The sequence below is a fragment of the Marmota monax genome, unplaced genomic scaffold (genome assembly GCF_021218885.2).
Source record: "Marmota monax isolate L192 unplaced genomic scaffold, Marmota_monax_Labrador192_F-V1.1 WCK01_AAM20220418_F8-fsc00039, whole genome shotgun sequence".
NCBI lineage: Eukaryota > Metazoa > Chordata > Mammalia > Rodentia > Sciuridae > Marmota > Marmota monax.
The window spans coordinates 14,360,241-14,376,572 of record NW_026693602.1 but is presented as its reverse complement, the minus strand read 5'-3'; the positions used below and the strand labels follow the sequence as shown (position 1 = coordinate 14,376,572).

General features: G+C 36.3%; 2 protein-coding genes across 4 annotated transcripts in view; one reads left to right on the top strand and one right to left on the bottom strand.

The window, feature by feature from the left end:
- Mfsd8 (major facilitator superfamily domain containing 8) overlaps nt 1–16,332 on the bottom strand; it is an 88,323-nt gene that overhangs the window by 45,829 nt on the left and 26,162 nt on the right. The gene's annotated exons all lie outside the window — the stretch shown is intronic.
- The window catches only part of Abhd18 (abhydrolase domain containing 18), a 39,981-nt gene that overhangs the window by 12,868 nt on the left and 10,781 nt on the right, over nt 1–16,332 (top strand). Inside the window, exons 1-7 of one of the 3 annotated variants that reach the window (XM_046459608.2) lie at nt 8,086–8,131; nt 8,237–8,321; nt 8,660–8,719; nt 10,605–10,622; nt 12,769–12,907; nt 15,068–15,157; nt 15,799–15,900. In XM_046459608.2, the coding sequence (XP_046315564.1) occupies nt 8,661–8,719; nt 10,605–10,622; nt 12,769–12,907; nt 15,068–15,157; nt 15,799–15,900 (408 nt within the window). In that variant the 5' untranslated portion in view covers nt 8,086–8,131; nt 8,237–8,321; nt 8,660. Of the gene's footprint in view, nt 1–8,052; nt 8,132–8,236; nt 8,324–8,659; nt 8,720–10,596; nt 10,623–12,768; nt 12,908–15,067; nt 15,158–15,798; nt 15,901–16,332 lie in introns of those variants that run through there. The other 2 variants (XM_058584066.1, XM_058584067.1) reach the window with 2 other exon arrangements.

Below are 16,332 nucleotides of genomic sequence, written 5' to 3'. Positions count from 1 at the left end.
TAAAAAGCATTAAATAAATGTGCAGCTCTTTAGCCTATGAACTTAATATAAAAGGAAAAGAAATTTTAGGTTTCTGTATACCATCAGTTCGTTCTGGAACTGGGTCCTCTTATAGATTCTCTACCTGATCTGTAAAATTACATAGATTGTAGGATAAAGAAAGGGTGGTTTCTTTGATGCAGTTCAGCCACCTGCTGAGCATTCACAAGACCTGGATCCCCAATACTGCAAAAAAAAAAAAAAAAAAAAGAGGGAATCATGTCCTTTAACTCAGTGTTAGAAATAATCTCAAAATTTATGGAGAGTTAATGATTCTTTCCAACGGTGACAAGAATAGGAAAACAAGTAACTTTTATATCTCTAGTGGCGTATTTTTCACCATAGTTTATTCTGATAAATTACCAAGCAATACATATTGACATCTATTTTTCTTTTCTCTCTTTAATTTTTTGATAAGTAACTTAGCTCATTGTATTATCATTTTACAAAATACAAAGAAGAAAAAAAGTTACTGATAATTCCAACAAGGACGATCACTGCTCTTTTATTTACATTCTTCTAGTCTTTTAAAAATTTTTTTGTAGTATTGGAGATTGAACCCGGGGCCTTATGTATCTAGACCAGTGCTTCACCACTGGACTATATCCCCTGCACTTTTTTTGGATTTTTTTATTTTATTTTGAGACAATTTCCTCTAAGGTGCCTAGGTTGGCCTCAAACTTGGCAACCTTCCTGCTTCAGCCTGCCAAGTAGTTGGGAATACAGGTGTGTGCCATCGCATCTGGCTATTATCACATTGATAGTGCTTGGTATTCCACATGGTGGCTTCTACCATGATTTTCTAGTTCCCTATGGTGACTATGAAATTTCAATTTTTTTCTGTTCAGATGCCTTAACACTGAACATCCTAGTATACATCTCTTTGCCTAGCTAATTTTTTTTGCCATATATGTAGGAAAATATTAATACTGTTATGATAAACTTATGTGTATCCACAAGGAGAAATCCTTTCATCTTGTCAATTGACTCATTATTCATGATTTTTTTTTCCTCTGAGTTTCTGCTTTTACTGAGGCAGAGGGAAAGATGCTTCAGGAAAATAAAGGGCGGGAAATCAAATATTCCTTTTCTTTACTAAATGGATTAAGACTGCTCCTAGGATCCAACTGTAGTGAGAAAATATATATAGTTATAGTTTGGTTATAATTATATATAGTGGGTATATAATATATATATATATATATATATATATATACACACACACACACACACACACACCTTAGAATATGGATTTAACTATGTAATGTGAAATAATTCATGAACTGTTATGTGTATTATGGATATCCCATATTAGAAATGTACTTATGTCAAAGTTCTAAATGAACTATAATATTTTTAAGCACAGCATTAATTGAGCAAATGTAAATAATCTAGAATTCAAATTCTATAAAAAATTGAATTCTTTAAAAAGGCAAATATGATTATCTGGTTAAATGTTAAATTCCTGCTGCATTCATTTGTGTTTTATAGAATTTCAATTTTCATTGTCAGAAATCAGAAATAATTTTTACAAGTGAGGCATAATGGTACACATCTGTACTCCCAGGTACTGGGAAGAGCAAGAACCTGCCTCGAAATAAAAAATGATAAGGACTGCTGGGCACAGTGACACATGCCTGTAATCCCAACAGCTCAGGAGGCTGAGGCAGGAGGATCGAAACTTCAAAACCAGCTTCACCAACTTTGGCAATAAGAAACTTAGTGTAGACCCTATCTCAAAAAAAAAAAATAAAATAAAAATTGGACTGGGATGTGGCTAAGTGGTTAAGCACCCAGGGGTTCAATTCCTGGTATCAAAAAAAGATGATAGATATAAATCCAGTCGTATCATTCATTACATTTAATAGAACTAACAAAAATTGAGCAGGGGGAAAAGGAAATAAGAGGGTTTCCTTTTATTTAAAGAATAATGGCTGGGGAATCGAAAGTTCAAAGCCAGTCTCAGCAAAAGTGAGGTGCTAAGCAATTCAGTGAGATCCTGACTCTAAATAAAATGCAAAATAAAGCTGGGGATTTGGCTCAGTGGTCGAGTGCCCCTGAGTTCAATCCCCAGTACCCACAAAAAAAAAAAAAAAAAGAACCAAATAAAAGGTAGTGTGGACGAACAGAAAACAAGTTCCAAACATACTGTGTTCAAGAAATGCATTCTTTAGGTTGAATTAAACATAAGTCTTGACAAAATATTACCAGAATTGATGATGAATGATGTTTTATAATGGTAAAAATCTCTGGAGGTAATCAGAACTTAAAACTTAGTTTTTCTGGTGTTCTCTCTATAATTCTGAAAATATATGGTAGTTTCTCTACCATACATGTCTTATATCCAAGACAAATGCTTTAGAGTACCAATTCATATCTGTTTTGGTTGATGAGGTATTTAGCCCACTTCTTAAACTTACCAATTTTTTTTTCTTTAATTCTTTTTTTTTTTTCTTTCTGGTATTGGGTTTTGAACACAGGGACACTCAATCACTGACCCACATCCCCACCCTTTTTTAATATTTTATTTTGAGATAGGGTCTTGCTTAGTTGTGTAGAGCCTCACTAAATTGCCAAGGATCGAACCCAGTGCTTCACCCACACTAGGCAAGCACTCTACCACTGAGCTACAACCCCAGCCACTGATCATTAATTTTTGACAGATTTTTTTCTTTCTTATCACTTAGAATAAGAAAATTAGTGCTCCTACACTCTCTCTGCCTCTCTTCTTCCTCTGTACATTTTTGTTCCTTTTATATTTTAGAAGATTATAGAATTTGCCTTCTATTCTGTAACCACAAGAGGCTCTACAGCTTAGTGTTTAAGAGCTTAGACTTGGGAGTTGGACTTCATAGGTTCGAATTCCTGCTCCACTATTCTGGATATAAGACCTTGCAAATATACTTAACTTTTCTGTGTCTTTGTTTCATCATCTGTGTAGAAAGAAGAACAATGGTGTCTACTGAATCATTTCACTTAAAAATGTATTTGGCTTAATAAGGATTATGTAAATGTTATTGTGGGTTTTGTATTATGAAAAGCTTCAATATGTTTTGTTTTTAGATTGAATCAAATGTTAAAAAAAACAATAGTATTTAGAATATTATGAAGTATAGGAAATGTAATGGCAAAATGCATCAATAGAGTGGTTGTAAGGACATCACCAATCTCTGGGACTTGAAGGGATAATAGAACTAACAAAAATTGAGAGGAGGCAGAAAGAGATGAGATGGTTCCTTTTATTTAAAAAATAATTAATAATTATCTTTGCTCTAATATTTATATCAGTCTAATATTTATATAATCAGTTTTTCAAGCATACTATTTTTACAATATTCTTTTTTTGGAATCCACTGAGTAATTACTCTTTTATGGTATTAAAAATTTAATCCAGGGCTCAATCATACTAGGCAAGTGGTCTTACCACTGAGCTACATCCTCAATCCTTTTTTAAATTTTAAAATTTCGAGAACAGAACCTTGCTAAATTGCTGATGCTGACCTAGAATTTGTGATGTTCCTGCCTCAGCCACCTGAATAGTTGGGATTACAGGCAGGCGTGTGCCACCCTGCCCCATTTAATTCTCTCTATCTTTTGATTTTCTTTCTTAATTTTTCTTTTAATTGGGCTGGGGATGTGGCTCAAGCGGTAGCGTGCTCGCCCGGCATGCGTGCGGCCCGGGTTCGATCCTCAGCACCACATACAAACAAAGATGTTGTGCCCGCCGAAAACTAAAAAATAAATATTAAAAAAATTCTCTCTCACTCTCTCTCTCTGTGTCTCTCACTCTATCTTTAAAAATTTCTTTTAATTTTTGTTATTCACCTTAGAAGGGTTTTTTGATCCTTTTCTTTTAGCCCTCACATTCAGTATTTGGTCATTGTTAAAATTAATCTGATTAATACAGATTCTGTTAAGTTAAAATGCATATTATAAACTCTAGAGCATCTACCAAAAGAGAAAGAGACAGAATAGCTAATAAGAGGAGATAAAATAGAATTAAAACTTACTCAATTAATCCAAAGGAGGGTGGGAACAAATTTTAAAAGGAACAAAGAACAAGACAGAAGCAAATAGAAAGCTTTCTGTCATGTTCTTATAAGACCTTTTTAATTCTCCAACTTTCACTTTTGTTTTTTCCTCTTAGAAACTTAATATTATTTATGGATTTGGAAGTTTTCTGCAAAAGGATACAAATTAGAATTGTCATGAGTATTTAAATTTTTAAACAATTAAAACAACAAAAAATTATTTTTTGTAGCAGGGATTAATCCTGGGAGTACTTTACTACTGAGTCACATCCCAGCCCTTTTTAAATTTTTATTTAGAGACAGGGTCTCACTAAGTTGCTTAGGGCCTCACTAAGTTGCTGAGGCTGGCTTTGAACATGTGATCCTCCTGCCTCAGCCTCCTGAGCTGCTGGGATTACATGCATGTGCCACCCACCGTGTCTGGCTAAACAGTTTTATTGAGGCATATTTTACTAATGAAATCCACCCATTTCAAGTGTACAATTCACTAATTTTTAGTGACTTTACCCAGTGGTACAACTATCACCGTAATAGAATGTTAATTTTTTTCTTTTTTTCTGATTATTTCTGTTATGAATTCAACTGTCAGTTTTATTTATCCATCTCCACCCCCACCCTTTTTCTTTAAATGTGAGACCCTTAGTTGTTCATTAATACTTATGAGTGGAGAATTGAATTGCTTAATATATTTGGCTTGGGTTTCTCCAAAATGTAAAGTTTTAAGGATTTTGTGTTTTGTTTTAGCGGGTATCAGGACTAGATCCAGGAGGCTCCACCTCTGAACCACATCTTTAGCTGCCCTTGTTTTTTTTTTGTTTGTTTGTTTTTTTTGTTTTTTTTTTTTTTTTGAAAGAGAGTCTAGTTCAGTTGCCCAGACTGGCCTCAAACTTGCAAACCTCCTGTCTCAGCCTACTGTGTAGCAGGAATCCAGGTGTGCATCACTGCACCAGCTACCCACTATTATTTTAGGATTATCATGTATATTGATGTCTACAGAAAAGAAGAAAATTCAGTTATGCATTCATAAAGTACATCACTGTATTTGAATAGTGGTGTTGACCTGAGGTTTGTAGTACCTAAGAAATGTATGTCACCTGGCAGACTTTACTTTTACTCTCTATAGGTTGAAAAGAGGCAGAAGAGGTATCTCCCTTGCAGTATCTTAAGTAAGGAAGATTTATCTGGGGACACAAATGTCCATTCTAGGAGCCTGGGCTTTCCCTAAGAGACTTGAGTTTTCTTAGAGGACAGTCTCAAGTTGCGGGTAACACCATGCCATATGTAAATAAGTCTTTTATTTAATCACCCTGATTTCTGCCTCGCTATCCATTCCCCAGTCTCAGTTTTTAGAGTCTCTTGTGGCCATACGAAACAAAAATAGCTTCTGCCTCTACCATACCTATCTCCTGTGTCTCTTCTGGGCTGCTCCTCTAGTTCTTAGATTGAAAGCCTTTAAACTCACTTTAGTATATAGGCTTATTCAATAAATGTATGTTCAGCTGTTTATCTTATTAAATATTGTACATGTCCAGGCTGGGCGCTGTGGCACACAACTGAAAATCCCAGCTACTCTGAAGGCTGAGACAGGAGGATTGCAAGTTGGAGGCCAGCCTGGGCAACCTAGCAAGACCCTGTCTCAAAAGAAAATGTTAAGGGCTGGGGATGTGGCTCAGAGGTGGAGCACTTGCTTGTGTGAGGCATTGGGTTCTATCCTCAGCATCATATTAAAAAAAAAAAAGTAAAAATAAAGGTATCGTGTCCACCTACAACTAAAAACAAATAAATAAATATTAAAAACATAAACTTAAAAAAAAAAAAAAGAAAATGTTAAAAGGGTTGGGAATGTAGCCCAGTAATAGAGCACCTCTGGCTTATTCCCCAGTACTGGGGGTGGGGGTGGGGGTGAGGGGAATAATCCAAGGACACGGTTTCCTTACTTTATCTTTCCTATTTTATATTCGCATTTCCGCTTTATGTGCCACGTCTGTATGCCCTTCTCATTTCTCATATAGCTGAAAAAACAGCTACCACTACCCATACAGTCTCCATATCCAGATGCTCAATAAAATCTAACTGCAATCCATCCCAATTTCTGCATTACCAAAAGAGCAAATCTCATTGCCCAAATTCGGCCTATATCTGGCTCAAACAGTCTGAGCAGACAGACTGATAATGATCCTTTGTAAGATCAGTGGTTAGTTAGTACTGTAACAAAAGATTCCTATTAATTTCAAGCTGTTCTCCAGTAATGAAATCACTACAGACTTTGCTATAAAACAAAAGGAAAGTACATGCAAATAGTAACAGAGATGCCCTGCTTTCTACTGGGAAAAAAAAAGAATAAATAAATTTGTGTGTGTGTGGTAATGGGGATCAAACCCAGGCCCTTGCACATGCATGATAGGCAAGTGCTCTATCACTGGGCTATGTCCACAGTACTTGTTTTTTAATTTTGAGATATGATCCCTATAACCTGCCCAGGTTAGTCTTACTCACAGTCCTCTTGCCTTAGCCTCCCCAAGTTCTGGGATTCTAGGAATGCACCACCATGCCCTTCTACTGAAGAAATTCTTAAATGTTTTCATTTCCACCCCAATTTTTTTTTAAATATAAGAAAATAGGAGAGTGCTGAGTATGCACTGTGAAGCAGAGTTATGATTATTAGATTCAAAAGTAAGTGTTCCTGTTGTCACAAAATCATCATTGAACCAGCCTTAAGTGTATCCATGTTCTGCTCAAGTTTATTCACAATAGAAAACTATTAATGTTCCCTCTTTTTAAACAAAGAAGCTCAGAATTGGGTTTTTTTGTTGCTTGATAAAGCAGCCACCTCAAGTTAGACCTTGAGCTTATATAGTACAATATTTTAGTATAATAGCAGCCTAGAAGCATTCTGCCTCTGAGCTACATCTCCAGCCCTTTTCTAGATTATCTCTATTTTGAGCAGAGTTGCTGAGAATGACCTCAGACTTTGGACCTTCCTACCTCAGCCTCCCGAGTAGCTCGGATTACAGGCACGCATGCCAACGTGCCTGGCCCATGATGATCTTAAAAAGAAAAGTAAATCAGTTTGGGAAGATGAAAAATTCCTGAAGATGAATTATAGTGATAATGGCACAACAATGAAAATGTACTTCATGCCACTGACTTATATAATTAAAATGGTAAATTTCTTATGTATATATCTTACCACAGTAAGATAAAAGAGATGGCATATAGGGGGGAAAAAAAAACACTAAATAAGAGAAAGACAAACAGAAAACTATGTTTGTTTTTTCTGGCATGGATTGGCTTCACCTCCCAGTATCAAAATTTTAATAAACAAGATCCTATGATGTACTACAAGGTAAAAAAAATAAAACAAAAACGAAACCAAAAAAAACAATAGAATATAACAACAACAACAACAACAACAAAACTATTTTATTGATACATCAACAGCACAGCCAAGCAGAGCTATACCTAAAGACTTTATCCCCTATTCCACCCCCAATATTGAAGATCAAACCCAGGGGCACTTTACCCTTAAGCCACATCCCAGCCCTTTTAGTTTTTATTTTGAACACTGAGGCAGTATCACTAGGTATCTATTAGGGACTTGCTGAGTTGCCAAGACTGGCCTGGAACTTTCGATCCTCTGCCTCAGAGTCTCAAATCACTGGAATTTTAGGCATGTGTCACTATACCTGTCTAATCATTGTATTTTAAGATCGTCATATATTGATGTTTGCACAAAATTTAATTCTGTATTATAAAGTTGTGGTATTGACCTAGGTAAAGAATAATTACAATAAATTCTGTTTATATTGTATTGAATATTTTAATATCCTAACAAAGTAAACTTACAGTTGTTTTGTAGCTTTTGAACATACTGGTTAGTCAATTACAAATTGAATGTCAATTTCTAAATGATGTTTTCTGCCAAGTAATTTTAAGAACTGAAAACCTCTTGAAGAGAATTTCATTTTTTCTTTTTAAATAGGTTCCAATTTATTGTGCCTAAGGAGTGGAACAGCAAATACAGACCAGTGTGCATTCACCTTGCTGGAACCGGAGATCATGTAAGACCTCACTGTGACACTTTAATCCCTAGATACTTTGTTGACATAGTCTCCTTAGCAGAGGGGCCGCTGGGTTCTCAAAGCATGTCCTTTTCTCTTTCCTAGCATTACTGGAGGCGGCGAACACTGATGGCCCGTCCCATGATTAAAGAAGCCCGGATGGCTTCTTTATTGTTAGAAAACCCGTATTATATCCTTCTGTGATGCTTGAGAAGTACTTTCTCTATCTGTATATTTAGTTATCAAAAGGAATGATTGATAGTAACCAGCTTTTCCAAACCAGTTAAATTCAGTCCAGAAAATGTGTCAGCAAAAATGAAAAGAAGTAAAAGATTATTCCATGCATTTAAAAAACTAATAGAAGGATGTACTTCTATTTTATAATAAAAATAATTAAATTATACTTCTAGTTTTTTATACTTATGCTGTATTTAATATTAAATTGACTGCTATTAAGAAAACACTCATGTTTTAAATGCATTCATAGTATCAGTTGAGGTTTAGAACAGTTCTTAACTTAATTTTCAAGATGACGTCAGAAGAAGAAATGAAACTGATGCACAGATATAAAGAAATGTTCAACTGCTGGTAATGAAAGAAATACAAAGTTAAAGCAATAATTACCAATGATTTGAAAAAATAAAACCTAATACTGGGGAGGCTCTGTGAAATGGGCATTCTGATTACTAATGACTGTGAACATGAGTTCAGCTCTTTAGGAAAGCATTTTCCCCATATTTTTTAAGAGCTTTAAAATGGCCAAGCGTCTTGGTGCACACCTGTAACCCCCATTGGCTCAAAAGGCTGAGGCAGGACGATCGAAAATTCAAAGCCAGCCTCAGCAATGGTGAGGCACTAAGCAACTCAGTGAGACCCTGTCACTAAATAAAATACAAAATAGGGCTGGGGATGTGGCTCAGTGGTCAAGTGCCCCTGATTTCAATCCCTGGTAGCCCCTTCCCTTGTCCCCCCTCCCTCCCACACAAAAACAGAACCTTAAAAGGTCTACATCTGGGCTGAGGGTGACTCAGTGGTAGAGCCCTTGCCTAGCATGCCTGAGGCCCTGGTTCAGACCCCAGCACCACAAAAAGAAAAAAGAAAATCTCATGTCCCTTGTTGGGAGTGATTTTGATTCATAGAATTTGTTGCTTAGAATTTTGATTCTAAGAATAAAATACTAGGGAAAAAAAGAAAAAAGATATTTACATAGGTTTATTTATAATAGTAGAAATAAATGCACAGTCGAGAGATGATTGAGCAGCTGGTTCATAACATTGATATTTTATATAATTGATTGTGTTGTTTTTATTGCTTTATCACTCACTATCTTTGTGACCTTGTACCTACTAACCTTTTAGTACTTCACTTTCCTCATTGATAAAAGGGAATACATTATTAGGTTATTAAATACTTAATAAGCATTCAGTGAGTTTTAACTGTTACATTTTAAATTTATAATAATGTGTGAAAAGTATTCATGAAATAAAAATAGGATATAAAACTACAATTCTCAGTGGTAAAGCTTGTGCTTAGCATGCACAAGGCCCTGGGTTCAATCCCTAGCACCAAAATCAAATCAAAACAAAACAAAACCATGTAGCATCATCTAGAAATGCACCCCCCACTAACAAAAAAAAAAAAAAAAAGCACCTAAAAACAGAAAATCCAAATTAAAAATTTGTGGGGACTGGAATTGTTGCTCAGTGCCTAGTATGCATGAGGCACTGGATTCAATTCTCAGCACCACCTACAAATAAATAAAATAAAGGTCCATCAACAATTAAAAAATATTTAAAAAATAAAAAATTGTATAAGGGCAAATATTAGAAAGAAATCCACAAAAGTACTGGGCTTGGCTATAGATAAAGTTGGTTTTCTTCTAAACACATTCTTTATTTCCTGGATTTCTGTAGGAAACTTAATTTCATAAATTAAAAAAAAACTGTCACTAAATATTATTTTAAATTTATTAAAGATTGTACAACTCTATGAGTATACCAAAAACATTAATTTATATGTTTTAAATGGATATATTATATGTTATGTGATTGTATCTCAGTAAAATTGTATAAATTAAAAACAAAAGGCCAAGCCCAGTGTCACACACCTATAATCCCAGGTACACAGGCAGCTGAAGCAGAAGGATTGCGAATTCCAGGTTGGCCTCAGCAACTTAGCATGACCTGTTTCAAATAAAAAAATAAAAAGGACTGGGGATGTGGCTCAGTGATTGAGCATCCATAGGTGTTCCCAGTACCACAAAAAAAAAAAAAAAAAAAAAATTAAGAGAACTAAGCTGAAAAACCTGAGAACTTCTAAATATCCTATTGAGATAACTAGAGAGCAGTTATTTTGGTTTAATTAAATGTGTTCAAACTTGATTATTTTGCTATAAGTTTGTATGTTTTACGGCAAAAGTATATTTAATTATTTCAAAACTTTCTCTTTGACCCACATTCTTAAATGGCTGCAGGAAACCCAAGGACCAAGTGTAAGTATGAACCACCTTTATCTTTGAAGTACTAATACCTAATTTTCAGTAATTTAAAAAATGTTGGTATCCTTCAGTTGACTATTTACAAGTTTAATATCCATGTGTTATTGGGGGAGGGTTGTTATGACTGTAGTAGGTGTGTTTACTTTAATTCTTATTTGACTTTCGCATTTTAATGTATGATAAGGAGGTCCAATAAGACATTGTAATAGATTGAATTAAGATATATTTCTGATTGGAACTATACTTTTTTTGTTTTTTGGGGCACCAGGAATTGAACCTAAGGGTGCTTTACCACTGAACTACATTCCCAGTACTTATTTTGCAACAGGGTCTCCATAAGTTGCTTAGGGTCTGGTTAAATTGCTGAGGTTGGCCTTGAACGTGCAATCATCCTGCCTCAACCTCTAGAATCACTGGAATTACAAGCATGCGCCACCACACCTAGCAATACTACTTTTTATTCACAATGCATTTTACAGAAAATGTGAAGATATGGGCTGAGGCTGTAGCTCAGTGGCAGAGCGCTTGCCTAGCATGTATAAGACCCTGGGTTCAATCCTTAGTACCACATAAAAATAAACAAAATAAAAGCATGCTGTCCATTTACAACTATAAAAAAATTTTAAAAAAAGAAAGAAAGAAAATACGAAGATAAACTATTCTCTTTCTGGTCTTTTAAAATGATGAACTTTGATGGCAGTGTTTTTTTCATTTCTGTAATCTCTGTTGTGTTTGGTTCATTCAATAAAAATTTGACCCTATACATGAGAAATATAGCAACTGTTATTTAGAAAAGCATCTATTATTAGAAAAGGTCCTCTTAGGCCTGGGGATGTGGCAGTGGTAGAATACTTGCCTAACATGCTATGCCTGGGTTCCATCCCAGCATATAAAAAAGAAGTGGAAAGGAATAAGTCCTCTCATAGAGCTCATATTCCAGAACTGTAGATAGATGGGAATAAATTAGCCAGTCATGAATGCTATTTGGGAGGCCGAAGCAGGAGAATATCAAGTTCAAGTCCAGCCTCAGCAACTTAGTAAGACCTTGTCTCAAAATAAGAATATAAAAAGGGTTGGGCATCCAACTCTGGTAGGAGCACCCCTGGGTTCAATCCCCAGTATCACACACACCAAAAAACAAAGAAACAAGCAAAAAATATCCAGAGGAGTCTACTAAAGTGTAGTGAGAGGCAGCCAGGGTTTAAAAGAAGGATTCTTGAGTCATAACATACATAACTTGAATTTGTCACTTGCCATTTATTAATTGTCTGACCTTGGTCTCTATTTTTATTGTGTATATATTTATTTACTTTTCAGTACTGGAGATTGATTTCAGGGATGTTTTTCCACCAAGGTACATCTCAGCCCTTTTTATTTTTATTTTTTTTTTTTTAATTTTTTTTTTTTTAAGAGAGAGAATTTTTTTTTAATATTTATTTTTTAGTTTTCGGCGGACACAACATCTTTGTATATGATGCTGAGGATCGAACCCGGGCCGCACGCATGCCAGGCGAGCACGCTACCACTTGAGCCACATCCCCAGCCCCAGCCCTTTTTATTTTGACACAATATCTCACTGGGTTTCTCACTATCTTAACTGCCACAACCCCTTGAATATCTGGGATTGTTGTTGTGTGCCACCATGCCCAACTCACCTTGGCTTTTTTAAGTACCAGTTATCTCATTTATAAAATGGGAACATTAACCAGGCCTTTCTCAAAATAAAAAAGGCCTGGGGGTATAGCTCAGTGTTCAAGCTACAGAGGCTGAGACAGGAGGATGGCAAGTTCAAGGCCAGCCTGGGCAACTTAGTGGAACTCTGTCCCAAAATAAGAAAATTAAAAGGACTGGAATATAGCTCAGTGGTAGAGTGCTCCTGCGTTCAATCCCCAGACCTGCAAAATAAATAGGTAGGTAGGTACTGAGTGAGCTAGTTGAAATTCAGTAAAGATTACGTTTGTGATTAATATATAGAACAATGTTAGCAGCAATCTCATTTTGTCAATTTTTTCCATTGCTTTTCTTTGTTGTCTAGTCTTGTAAGGGAAGAACATGAAAACTGGGTGCTAATGAAAATCTCTATATATTAAAATATAAATGTATAAAATAAATCATTTTCTACTTTGTTTTGTGACACTAGAAGGTCCAGCTTAAAAAATGTATCTGACCTTTTTGTGATGGGAGGAGCTCTTGTTTTAGAATCTGCAGCTCTCTTGCACTGGCTAGAGAGAGAAGGTTATGGACCTCTCGGAATGACCGGAATATCCATGGGAGGACACGTAAGCCTCTTCCTTTCATCTTACATTTTATTGTGATTATGCTTATGGGAGCTAGGGAATCAGGTTATTTTTAAAATTCACTTTAGGGATAGAATTATTTTTAGTTTTGGAGAAAAAACATCAAATTTCTAAACCTTCTTTCCAATTCTGATGTGACAATGTAATTTTTGGTATGATTAATATAGACTTTTTTGGTACGACTCCATAGATATAGCTCAGACATTGGATTTAATATTTTATCCAGAGTTTATTATAAAATTTAACTTTACATTTGACAAGTGTGAATGTTCCATTTTGCTATTAAACTGGTCAAGATAGCTAAACCATCTCCATCCCTGGTTCCACCAACATATTTGACCCTTATCTGTCTTCTAGCGTGTCCTGAAACAGACTCCTTGTTGGTTTCTTCCTGTATCTAGTCTTTTCTCTCATCAGTCTTGCTTATAACAAATATACTCTACAACATAACTAACTCACTCTACACCAGTCTGCCCTGCTCTCCCCTGCTAAAAACCTGCCAGAAGCTTGCTTTAACAGTGAGTTCTCATTGTCCCCCATGCTAACACTCTTTAGTGCCCCTCCATGCCCTCACCTAGCCCAGCAACAGCTTACTTCCAGTCTCACCCGCAGACTGGGCTTCATCTCTCATTAGTACTTTTCCCTGAACTATGATGATTTGTCTAGTTTAGCATTCCGTTTTTTCTATAAAGCAGTTGGTTCACTGAGGGCCAAGAATGTCTCAAGTATAGGATGTTTTCTGAAGGTCATTTGAATTATAAAATTAAGTTTAAAAACTCAAAATTCAAAACAATTACCAAGTCAGGCATGAGAGCACACACCTGTAATCCCAGTGACTTAGGAGGCTGAGGCAGGAGGATTACAAATTCATCAACAACTTAGTGAGAATATGTCTCAAAATATTTAAAGATAATAAGAATTAAAACTACCAGATAGGCTGGGGATGTGGCTCAAGCAGTAATGCGCTTGCCTGGCATGCGCGGGGCACTGGGTTCGATCCTCAGCACCACATACAAATAAAATAAAGATGTTGTGTCCACCGAAAACTGAAAAATAATTATTAAAAAATTCTCTCTCTCTCTCTCTCCCTCCCTCCCTCCCTCCCTCCCTCCTCTCTCTTAAAAAAAAAAAAAAAAAAAACTACCAGACAGTGAAACTGAGGGTAGAAAAGGATTCATATTCCTACCTACTAGTGTTTCCATGTTAGCTTCCTTGAATCACTTCTTTGACAATGTCACTCCTTCATTCAGACTTCTTTATTAATTCCTTATACAACAAAGGGACCACTAATCTGATCCTAATTAATCTTTCCAGCCCTGCCAGTCTCATTCACCCTTTTGGCCAGTAAGCTATTGACCAGCCAATGAGCTGTTCCCTTACCAAACCCTGTGCTTCCGTGTAATCTTGGCTTTGAACATATTAACTCCCTTATGCTAGCCAAAACCCCGTCTCGTTACCCTGAAAGACTCTGCCATTTCTTGAAGCCTTCTATGATTCCTCCAACCAAAAGGCACGTTTCCCTTCCCTAAACACACACATTCCATCATGTCATGCTCCTGTGTAATCTGCTCTACAGTTCCCCCATGCTTGGTGTCCCCAGTCAGCCTTGAGGTCTGAGGCTGCCTGGTGGACACTGCAGCACTGAGCAAGTCACACCAGTCGTGAGTGAACTCAGCCTGCCACCCTGCCTCCACCTCTCAGCACCTTTGCTCAGTGCTCACTCAGTAGAAAGCAGGTCTCAACGAAGCATCTCCAGGTTCTTAAAATTTTCTTTTATACTTTATTGCTTTCTTCTTTTTTAATATTTATTTATTGTAGTTAGGCACAATATCTTTATTTTATTTATTTATTTTTATATGGTGCTGAGGATTGAACCCCAGGGTCATGCACGTGTGAGGCGAGTGTTCTACCACTGTGCCACAACCCCAGCCCTTGTACTTCATTGCTTTCTGAGGAGGAAATTATGGTTGAATTTATGATTTGGGGAGTTTAGCAAGGTCACTAGACATGCTCATGGGTGTTTATGTTTATGTCTGATCTCAACTTACCTCAGAAAGTACTTCTTAGTATTGAATATTTTTAATTTTAATGAATAGGAACTTTAAACAGAAGCTCTCTAAACTTACTGCTAATATGTTACAGATGGCCTCCTTAGCAGTATCCAACTGGCCTAAGCCCATGCCACTGATTCCATGTCTGTCTTGGTCCACAGCATCTGGGGTCTTCACTACGGTAATTTAATGGCACTTAATATTTAGATAGCTATATATGTAATTAAAGATAATTGGGTTTGGGGTTCCCAAGATCACCCCCAGGTTTGGTGATTTCACTAGAAGGAATAACAAGACTCAACATTTATTTGTACTTGTGACTAAGACTTAGTGGAAGGATACAACATAAAATTAACAGAAGGAAAAAGCACAAGGCACAGGCCTGTACACACTCCCTCACCCAGTGAAAACTCTCAATTGTGCTTAGTTCCTCCAGTGAAAAGTGTGACAAAGCACACAGAGTGCTGCCCAGCTGAGCCTGGCACCAGGGTTTTTAACCCAGTCAGCAAGTCAGGCATCCTCTGCCTAGCAAGAACCAAAATTGTAGAAGGGAAGCAGTGTTAAAGAGAAACTACATTGCCTGTATAAACAGCCTGGGCACAATGATCCACTCTTATCATTTAGGGGCAGTCATATCAAGGTAATGGAGTGCTTATTCCTCAAGTTCCAGACTCCAAGAAGGCCCAGCCTTGAATGCAGGCCTCCATAAGGACAGGCAATCTCAAGACTGCTGTTTTCACTCTTTTACACAGTAATTAATAAAAATAAAAGTATTGGGCAAAATATGGTGTCACTTGATCTTAATTTAGTTTGTTATTTTAGGGTGTATTGAGTAAATCAATTAATTGGAGGGAGCTGGAAAAGCAATATTATACACAGACAGTTTATGAAGAAGAAATTATTCACATGCTTGAATATTGTGGAGTAAGTATTTTAATTTCAACATAACATTGGGGGGAAAGTCAATTATATATTTAGTGATTCCATTTTTTTGTTGTTGGTACCAAGGATTGACTAAGAATGCTTTACCATTGAGCTACATCCCTAGTCCTTTTTATTTTGTGAGGCAGGATCTCCATAAGTTGCTAAGGGCCTTGCTTAATTGTTGAGCTGGCCTTGAACTTGTGATCCTACTACCTCAGCCTTCCAAGTCATTGGGATTAGTGATTCTTTTTTTTTTGGTGGTGCTGGGTTTTGTGCATGTGAGGCAAGCAGTGCACCAACTGAGCTATATCCCCAGCCCATAGTGATACAATTTTTAAACAGTATAGCCAATTTTTAAAGATATACATACTATTTTAATTTTTTTTTTTCATTTTTAACTTTGGGGACTCAGGAAGCTGAAGCAAGAGGATC